Source organism: Chironomus tepperi, unplaced genomic scaffold (genome assembly GCF_022539635.2).
Source record: "Chironomus tepperi strain 1889 unplaced genomic scaffold, CSIRO-AGI_Ctep_v1 contig_16, whole genome shotgun sequence".
Classification (NCBI taxonomy): Eukaryota; Metazoa; Arthropoda; class Insecta; order Diptera; family Chironomidae; genus Chironomus; species Chironomus tepperi.
In genome coordinates this window covers 937114-947588 of record NW_027226138.1, presented here as the reverse complement: position 1 = coordinate 947588, position 10475 = coordinate 937114, and the positions used below count along the sequence as shown (strand labels likewise).

Here is a 10475-nt window from a genome sequence, read left to right as displayed (position 1 = left end):
AATTTAAATTTAAGTTGACAGTTATTATCGGCTACTTGAAATAGTATCAAAATTTATGAGATTCCAAAGACCTTAATAGCACTTATTAGGGTGTTCATAATCGTCAGTCAAAGGGAACAGACGTGTTTTTGATTCAAAGTTAATTCAAAATTCTCAAAAGCTCCAGATAAACAACAGAGATTAAAGTTTCGAATCTCAATTTTCAGACGTGTTTTGACTTGTTCGGCCAAATGGTAGAAACAACATCAAATCTTTGAGGAAAGTAACCTTTTGAATCTCAACAACAAGATTCAGCACCCATGACAACTCTCATCACCGAGGATATAAACAACGAAAAGCAACATGACATTGAGAAAAAAACAACAATGGATCATAGTTCAACCATTAAGGGCAGAAAAACGTCGCAGCCAACTTGAAATCTTCAGTGCGCCAGCCAAAAAGATACATTAAAAAAGAAAGATGACAACAAAAAACAATTTGACTTCTCAAATGCCAGGACGAATCTGTACGATGACAGATTGTTCAACTTCAGCGGAGATAACAGCAAAGCAAGAAAACCAAAACAAAGTGAAATATCATCATCATCGCAAGACTCAAGCGTAAAATCACAGCAGAAACCAAAACCACCACCGATCCATATAACTAGTGGTGGAACAGGAGATCAGAAGGTTGATGAACCAGATCATAACAACCAACCCAGGAGTTTTATGATCTTGAATCAAAACAAAAGTTGATTTTGGGACGACACAGATTCATCAAACTCCTCAGAGAAAAACAACACCACTTTCACACCTATGCAAACCAAACCAAATGAAAGTGCCACGGACTTCCAATGATTGGAAAAGGAGCAAAACATAAAGAAAATTGTCAAAATGACAATGAAACAAAGGAGACACGAAAACGACGACGACCAGAACTACCTTCTGTATTTTAATAAAGTACAGGAAGGTAACATTTTGGAAAACCTTCGAAAGGTTAACTGTGTCTACGGCTTCAAAGTAAAATGGGCTAAATTTAACAACAAGCGTAACGGACCTTCTTTCTGTTCGAAATGTTTGCATTTGGTCATGGACAACGTGAGTAACAAACATTAATGTTTCAGATGCTCTGAACAAGAATGATAAAAATGTCCTTACATTTCGATTGAAACCAACAAGGTCCCAATCGAAAAACTAAAGTGTCACTTCTGCGGCGAGAAACATACAGCATCTCACAAGAATGCAACATCAGGAAACAAATAATCGAGAAGTGGAAAGCTGGTATGAATGAACGACAACAACCGAAATCAAAACAGACCATCAGGTGAACAACAAAGGAATTCACGAAATCCTGCTGGACAACAAAGGAATTCACGAAATCCTGCTGGAAACAAAGGAATGCTCCACCAACATCAGGGTGAACGATCAGGCGGATCTGATCAATTTACATCACAAAGACCAGCTGGAGTTCCCAGAACCGGTACCAACAACATCTAGAAAACCAGCTTCTGAAACCTCCGCACCAGTCACCATAAAATCGCAAAATATCATCCATCAAATCAGGGAAATCAAAACAAAACACGAAGAAACAGGAGAAGGGGAAGGAATGGATACTTAAAGACCATAACAATCATCAACGGTTTGTAGAAATTATGGACCTAGACTTCAATTCACTAACCTTGGAAACAAACAAGGTCGATCCTGAACCTTCATCCAGTGGTAATACAAAGGAACAAATTTCACCAGCCCATACAATCGATGAGATGTTCTTCATCAACTCATTCATCGAAATCATTCCAAAAAGCCAGAGTACCTAAAAGAGGAACAACAAGCCATCGGCCAAAAAGTTGCCAAAATCTACATGAGTCAACATGGATTGTAGTCACCAAATTAAACGTAATTTACTGGAATGCTAACAGCCTTGCAGATAAGATGTTAGCATTTTCGACTACCTCAGCATGCAAAACGTTGATGTTGCGTGCATTCGGAAACATTCCTATCCAAACTCCAAAGTATCGCATCCTTACGTAATTCATCGATTCCGCTTGATAGACCAAAAGGTGGTGTTGCGATCATGTCGGAAATCTAAAACATCAGCTAACCAAGTTACAACACAAAGAATAGAATGCATCGGAATAAAAGTTTCATCAACGAATTAAGCTGCCACTTCTCCGTCTATCTTCCAGGAGGAAGCAAAGGAAGGGAAATAGAAGTCACCTAAGAGATGACAAACAAAATGACAAACATCAGAGGAAACTACTACATCTGCGGAGACTTCAATGCAAATTCCGAGAGTGGAATTGCAACGTAGCATAAATGAAACCTACAGGATATGTCCGGGGAGTTCATGATCTACTACCCCGATTCACCAACGTATTATCCAGAAGATCCGACGAAATCTGTATCAACAATCGACCTGATGCTCTCAAATTCCAGTCTGAACACTACAGAACTAAAATGCACAGAGGCAATGAGTGACCATTGCGCTGTGTATTTTCAAATCAGGACATCCAAAGTTCTACAGACAAAATTTACAGATATGACTACAGTAATTCCAACTGGAAAAAATTCAAATCGTATATAACTCGTCGCATCGAAGACTAAAACCCATAACAGTAGAGGAGATAGAACATTTCAAAGATTCTCAGAACTCATCATTATTCCAGAAACAAAACTGTGAAGAAGAAAAGATCAACTTTGAATCGACAAAGCTGGAAATCAAAGACTTAATCAGGACGAAAAGAAGTCTTCGACGAAGATGGCAACGTAGCAGAGATAATCAAATCAAAACTGAATTAAACATTCTACAGCGACAAAATTAAGGAACTCAAAAATACAAACTGTAAGCGGCTTTCAGAAATAACCTAATGAGGATTGCCATTGCAAGAAAGGTTCAAAATCGATGCGTTGATTGTTAGAACGTTCATCACTAAAAGGAAAAAGCCAGTTTCAGTGACATTTTCGTAAAGCTCACGAAAATCCACTTGAGGACAACAACCCAGTACATACCCAGGAAGTAGACAACGCAGTGAAGGAAGCATTGGAAGGAGAAAATAGTGACTGCACAGAACTTACAAATGTAGAGGAAATCTCATACATTGTAAGAAATCTGAAAAATCCTAAAGCACCAGGATTAGACTGTCAACAACATACTCCTCAAAAATCTTCCACCAAAAGGCTTCGAATATTTGAAGTTCATCATCAACACGTGTCTCAAACTTAACTATTTTCCGAAAGTTTGGAAAAAAGCTAAAGTAATCCCTCCCAAAACAAACCAGCAAACAAAGTGAGCAGCTATAGGCCAATAAGCTTGCTTAGTTCCCTAAGCAAAATATTGGAGAGAGTATTGCTGAATAGAATAAACGAGCATAATGGAGGATAACAACATTATTCCGACTCAACAGTGTGGCTTTCGCACAGGACGATCAACATCTCACCAACTAATCAAAGTAATCAAAACAGCAAAGGAAAACATAAGCAGGAAGAAATCAACAGGAATGATCTTCCTAGATGTGGAGAAAGCATTTGACAAGTCTGGCATAACGGACTCTTGTTTAAAAGATCAAATTAGGGTTTCCACTACCACTTAAAAAACTGTAAGATCTTTCCTAAGTGAAAGAACTTTCTCAGTTTTTATTAAAGGTCAGTTCTCAGAAACCAATGAAATCAAATTCGGAGTACCACAAGGAGCAGTGCTTTCACCAACTCTCTACAACATCTACACATATGATATTGTAAGAGAAACAACCAACAATATCGCACTTTCGCAGATGATACTGCTTGTATCATTCTGCAGAAAACTCAGCCGATATTGTAACACATCTACAACACACTGGAAGAAAAGTACAACAATACATGAACAAATGGAAAATTCTCAACAAACAGAAGACTCAAGCCTTATTTCAAAATAGGTACAAGGCAACTTCCTAGTCTTCAACGAAAACATCAAATGGGAAACCGAAGTATCTGGGAATGATAATCGACAAGAGATGACATTAAAGCAGCATGTATCAACAGAACACTTAAGACTACTTTATCCCCTCAAAACTCATGACGTTGCAAACTTCTCATCTACAAGCTAGCCGTGAATTTTACGGCTGTCCAGCATATGAACGGATGGCAAAAACACATGACAAAACAAATTCTTGAGAATTGTTCAACAAAACAAGATATGAAAGGATATCATTTCATACTGAAGCAAAAATACCCTCTATTGATGACTACGTCGGATTGCAAGCGAACTTCAACACTCGTCTTGCGTCGCGAAACACCGAATTGTTAAAGCACAATTTCAAAATAAAATCGTGCTAAGTGATGAAGGCGATAAGTAGAATCCTTTAAAAATTTATGGTAAAATGTATCCAAACTTTGACATAATTAAGTAGCCATGAATAAAAAGTTTATTTTAAAAAAAAAAAAAAAAAAGGTGTTCATAATCGTCATATATTACAAAGTAAATCCAACGCAATTTTCACTCCAAATTCCACATCCAATTTTGTAGGTTCCTCTCTTTTAAAATTAAAGAAAGAAAAAATCACTCTGCATAGCTTTCTCATGAACATTAAACAGTATTTTACCGAAAAGAGAAGTATAAAAAACCCAGCAGAGCTCAAGCGAAAACAAGATAAAAGCAGAAATAATAAAATAAAAAAAAATCTTGAATGGATTTTCATGCACCTGAGAATTTCGATACACCAACAATAAACAAGGCCACGAAATGAGCACAAAAGAGGAATCGAAGAAGCAAAATGTCTTGGAACGATGGCTTTTTTATGTGTACGGCCGTATTATATTTATTTCGAGAGTCATTATGAAGCCGACGAAGAATTAAAAATGTTTTTTTTTTAGTGTATAAAGCTCAATGTTGCGCAATGAGAATGCTGGTATGAAGAACGAGGTATAAAGAGAGATGGTGGACCACAGGAAATTGTTTTGTTTGCGTCTCAACCATACTTTACGATATGATTCACAACTTTTATACTTAACATTACGGTTTAATGCTGTAAAACAGCTCAGTCTCGCTATGGCATTGATAGAAGAGTTTCCCGTCATCAAATCATTATCATTAAGGTTTCATACTTTTTTTTTTCGTGGCTTTTCACATCCCACCATGTTCGTTTCCAATTCCAGCTCAAGACGTGTCGGCATTCTTAAGATTTTTATTTTGTCTTGTCTTGTCTTGCTTCACATTTCAAGATGGAAGTCAAGAGAGCAATGAGACTGTAGAAATTCCATGAATAGAATGAAACCTACACGTGAAAATATAAAATGCAATCGATTCCTTCTCTTTAAGAATAATCTTCGCCCATGTTTCTATAAATTTCCATCCGTAATTCCAATGGATAGACTACACAATAAGATTAATTTGATTCATTTAGCTTTACTCTCGGCTGGCGCCTGATTGGAACTACTCAAGCGTTAAACATAACGTAACTGAATACCTAATGACCAAGTCAGCGAGTTAAGATAAAAAGGAAATCGTTTCCAAAATAAAATGTGAACTCGTCCGTCCGTTTTATTTTTGTGCTTAGCTGTTAAATATTTATAAGATGGATTTAAAAATTCTGATCAACAGCAATTAAAAGTTCGCGACTTATCTAATATGCTAATTGATTTTATCCATAATCACAGCTGCTAAACAACAATTGATTGAGTATGGAAGTGCTTTGAGGTGATTAAGGCGTTTTTTTGGAAGAAAATGAAAATTTGTTGGATTATGGAATGATTGAGACATTTTTAGGGAGTTTATAAGGTTCCCAAGCATGGATGATATCGTGATGACTGATTTCGATCCATTCTTATGTCGAAAAATGCCACTTCGTTACAATCTTCGAGCCGAATGATAGGTGAAATTGCCATGTGTCAACCGGACATTTTTCAATCGTCAACTCTTGGATAAAATTATTACCGTATTTCCTGACATCTAACAGCATTGCTAATTCTAAATTCCAATTGCAATACTTTTTCGATCTAGACCTCCATTCCAATAGTTCATTGAACGCCCATATGATCTTATACAATCATAATAGTTGTACACATTTAGGAATCGAACCCACAACACTTTTGCATATAAAGTGTTACAACACAAATCTCTTCGATTTAGTCCAATAACCCGGAATCGCCGACAAATTCAAATGAGCCACATTAGTTACACATTCTTTACAAAATTCTTAGTTCCAAAAAAAAAAAAAAATTTTTTTACTTCTTTTTTTTCTATTCTACATATCTTCAATCACTGCTGTCTCGAAGACGCGATTGAGATTCACGTAAAAACCATAAAAATTGGCGACATCAATAAATTAACATCTTAACAGCAGGTTTTGTTTAAGAATTTTTTCACAAATCAAGAGAGAATATAATACAGCCTCTAGCTGACTACTTAGTGAAGGTCGTATTCTAATTTTTTGCTCAAAAAAAATATTTTTGGATATATTTGTGTATATTGATAGCTTCTTATTATACTCAAAAAAGAAAAATTCCCCTCAATCATATGATGATGTTAACGTAAACGCCATAAAATTGAGAAAGAATAAAATTTAAAATTCAAATTTATTTTGATACTTTTTTTTTGTCGTATTCCTTTATGAAATGAAAGTTCCACAAGTTCATTTGCCTCTTTATATGCCGCATCGAAATGGTTTATTGATAATTAAAAAATTAATGATTATAAAATTAACAATTATAGATATTGACGATAAAAATAAGGCATGACAAAATATAGTTATCGCACCTAGATGATGAACGGCTATGATGCCTCACAACAGAATATCCAATATTGTTTTAGAGAACAAAAACACCTGAGGAATTTGTAAAATAAATAGAAATCTTAACAATTTTGACGGCATTTCTCGGCATAATCAACATCATCATCATCGTCGTCGTCGTCGTCGTCTTTGGTCGCTTTGGTCTACGTAGAATTTTAAAAATATTTAGTCATGCAAACGAAACAAATGAAGAAAAAATGAATACATCGTGTACGTGTACATATTTAATTTTAAAATTTTTCTATATGTTATCATTATTGACATAACAAGAGTTTCTTGAAGATCTCTTTTTTGGGGACCATTTGTTCATGATGTCAATCATTACATAGGTTTGATCAAAGTCTGGAGCTTTTTAATGCTTTTAAGAATGAGATTAAAGATGGTGTTGTTGATAAAGTTTAGAATTTAGATTACAGATCATAGCTCATGAAATAGAACCTAAAGGACTTAAAAACAGATTCGAACCATTATGTTATTCTCAATTGGAAAACTGAAATGCAGGATGTAAGCAGTTTAATATTGAGCCCTGAATTTTAAGTACATAGTTCTGAGCAAACTCTGAAGTCAACTTGAATTTTGTATAGAAAGGCAATTTGAGTCAACCCGACTCCATGCCAAATTTGAGTCGACATCGAGCTTTGGTTAAATTTCAAGAACATCTGAATCAAGTCTCGAGTCCATGATCACTGGACAGCAATTGAATCCCATGGAAACAGTGTAACAGTGTTTGGGTTATAGCTCATTAGTTTCTCTGATTAAACAGGCAATAATTGCATAATACAGACCTCCGGATAGTTGTACTGTTAAGTCCAAGGCATTGATACAAGATTCATCCGAATGATAGATTTGTATGAGTCGGATGAAGAGTATCAATTCCTTGGTTAATTCTTAAACCTTAAAAAAACGAAGTAATAGCTTATTCTTTTACAAATTATTCAGAACAGTGATGATAAGCTCAGACCAATTTTAGCTCAAATGATACAAGATGACTTTGAGAGCCTACATATCTCAATTTCAATGTCCGTCATTAATAATTGACCCCTTACCAATGCTGCACATCCAATGGAATAAAGAAGCTCTCCTTATGAAATATGTAAATATTTAAAATTAATTTACTTTCTGAGCCTCTTTAAACCTTCTTTATTTTTTCAAATTGTTTCAAAAATGTCTGAAAGTTGAAATCTGTTCAATGCACTCAAAAATAAATGAATACGACTCGCGAATTAAATGTAATTTATGCCTTTATATACATTGTATTGCTAAATCACAAAGGGAGTGAGTGCGATAGAGGAGGCAATATACTACAAATAGGTGTCGGTGTTGTAAGAGTCAACATTCCATACTCTGTATTTTTTTTTCGCAGGTGTTCATATTTGTTCTGTCGACTGAAGATTCACAAAAAGCTCTTTTTTTGCATTATACGAACAAAAAAAAATTAATAAAACATTACAAAAATGCCATCGGCACATCAACATGACCTGATAATTATTTAAGCATTAAATTTCTCTTCATTTTCACTTCCATTCATTGAACTCTGGCTCATATGCATTTTTCATTTCCTGCATTAAAAAGTATCGCTTCAACTTGTAAAACAATTGGCATTACATAAATATTAAATTGGATGGTATAAATGGAGGATGATTGAGTACAATTTGATGTTTTTGAGAGACAAATTTGAAATTTTCGTTGATGTTGAGTTTAACGGTTTTGAAATTTTTGAATTTTAAGTTTGAGCTTTTGAAGCTTTTATTTGAATTTTAAGTTGACTGTGATTTGGTTTTGTTGGAAAATTTGATTGATTTTGGCTACTGTGATGTTAATTATGGAGATTTTGAGGTTATGTGGAGCAAAGGACATGCAAAATCAATGATAGATTGGTAAAATTTAATATTTTGAGTTTGTGATTTCAATCCGTAATTTGTGTACAGATGCTAGTTCAAAAAAGCTCGATCTTGAAGATTCCAGAGAAAAACGCCGTTAATTTTGAATTTTAAAATTCATTGGATTCGTCAAAAAATGGAGAAAAAAATTCAATAAAAATTATTTTGATCAAGTTTTCATTGAAATTTAAAAAATTCAAATCAAATTGAATAAATTCCAAAAGTCAGCAACAAGAATCAACGAGAATTTCCACTAAAATTTAATCTACGTCCTAACATCAACCTTCATCCATAAGAAACTCAGGAATATCCACAAAATACAATAGTCCAAGTTCAAAAACATTTTCATCTAGTGAAACAACTTCACAAAGCATTTTTTAGTGAATTCTTTACGTCCTTCAAGACTTTCTTACGCAAAAATCGTGCTAAAATTCACTTTTCACTGTGATCTTACTCAGTTTAGTTGTACCATCTATGAGTTTAGTCGGATAAAGTAGATAAAAGTGAAAAAAGAAAATAATAAAAAATTTAAAAGAGTTCCAATTGGATCGCAGTAAAGAAAGAGAGAAGAAAAATAATAGAAAAAACAACAAAAGAGAAGAAAAAAAAATAGTTTTTTTTTTATAAGTTCGCATAAATTTTTATAACATTAAAAAATTATAAAAGAAGTTTTCTACGTGTGTGCAATTTCTGTTATTAAAGAAAAACAAGATTTCCTAAAGACAATATCATGAATGTATCAGTATCGGACGAGGATTGTTTACGGGATTGCGAGCAGTATATCTCAACACACAGTAAGAACAAAATTCATTCTAACAATTAAAAATGCTAATTGCTATGTTTATTAGTCAATAGCTTAAGCTTACTTGTATAGTAAGCTTTGCTGTTGTTGTTGCCAACAACCTTACAGCGAAACCTTTTCCTTGCCTTTTTAATTGCCTTTCGACACTAATTAAAAATTGTGTATTTTATTATTAATATATCGCTTTATATCAATTATAGGTATTCAGCGGGTGCTCAAAGACGCAATCGTTCAATTATGTGTATTTAGACCAGAGAATCCAGTGACATTTTTGCGACAATATTTTCAAAAATTAGAACGAGTGAGTATTCACATCCATAAACATTTTTTTGTGCATCATTAATCTACATTTCGCGAACTTGATTGATTCAATATGTGTAGATATGATAACAAGCCATACTTTTTCTCTGTGGAATTAATGATAAAAAAAAAGTCTGTGACATATTGTGCCAACACTGTCGGAACTATAACAACAATATAAACAGTGTACATCTCCCATTCTACATTGTTTTTCTGTACTATAGATATTCAAATATTCTAATCAGTTCACTTAATCAATTTTTGTGGTGCTGTGTGATAAAAGAATGTAAAAAAGTGAAACGTGCAATCGACTATTTTTCCTATGCCGTAAAAAATTGGAAAAACTAGAAAAAATAATATGAAACCTACATGAATATCGATAATGTTTATGTACGCGATATTGTCACAAGTAATAGACTATGAAACAAATAACAATTGAAGTTCAAGGAAATTGGATATGAAAATGCAAGATGATTTTAGGCTTGATCACTTATTTCGGCTAACATAAGGAGGTGGGAGGGTTGATGTAAATAAAGTAGCAATGGATAGCTATAATAGAAATAATAACGGATTTTGGAAATTTTTGCCGGCTTAGAAGTATGTAGGGTCTTCGTCAAGGATTAGACACTTTCGTAGAAATTGTGATTTTTTATGTCAAAAATCGTAACAACCTCCTTAAAAGGGGTTTTTGAGATTGAGGCTTCAGGAAATTCTCTTATAGCCATGGTGCATAACCTTTTATTTTTTTCGG

At 34.1% G+C, this 10475-nt stretch overlaps 1 protein-coding gene across 1 annotated transcript in view; it reads left to right on the top strand.

Annotated features, from left to right (window-relative positions):
* Positions 1 to 8955: 8955 nt before the first annotated feature.
* Pka-R1 (protein kinase, cAMP-dependent, regulatory subunit type 1) overlaps positions 8956 to 10475 on the top strand; it is a 72609-nt gene continuing 71089 nt past the window's right edge. Inside the window, exons 1-2 of the mRNA XM_070643741.1 lie at positions 8956 to 9416; positions 9625 to 9725. Coding sequence (XP_070499842.1) covers positions 9353 to 9416; positions 9625 to 9725 — 165 coding nt within the window. The 5' untranslated portion in view covers positions 8956 to 9352. The remainder of the gene's footprint in view (positions 9417 to 9624; positions 9726 to 10475) is intronic.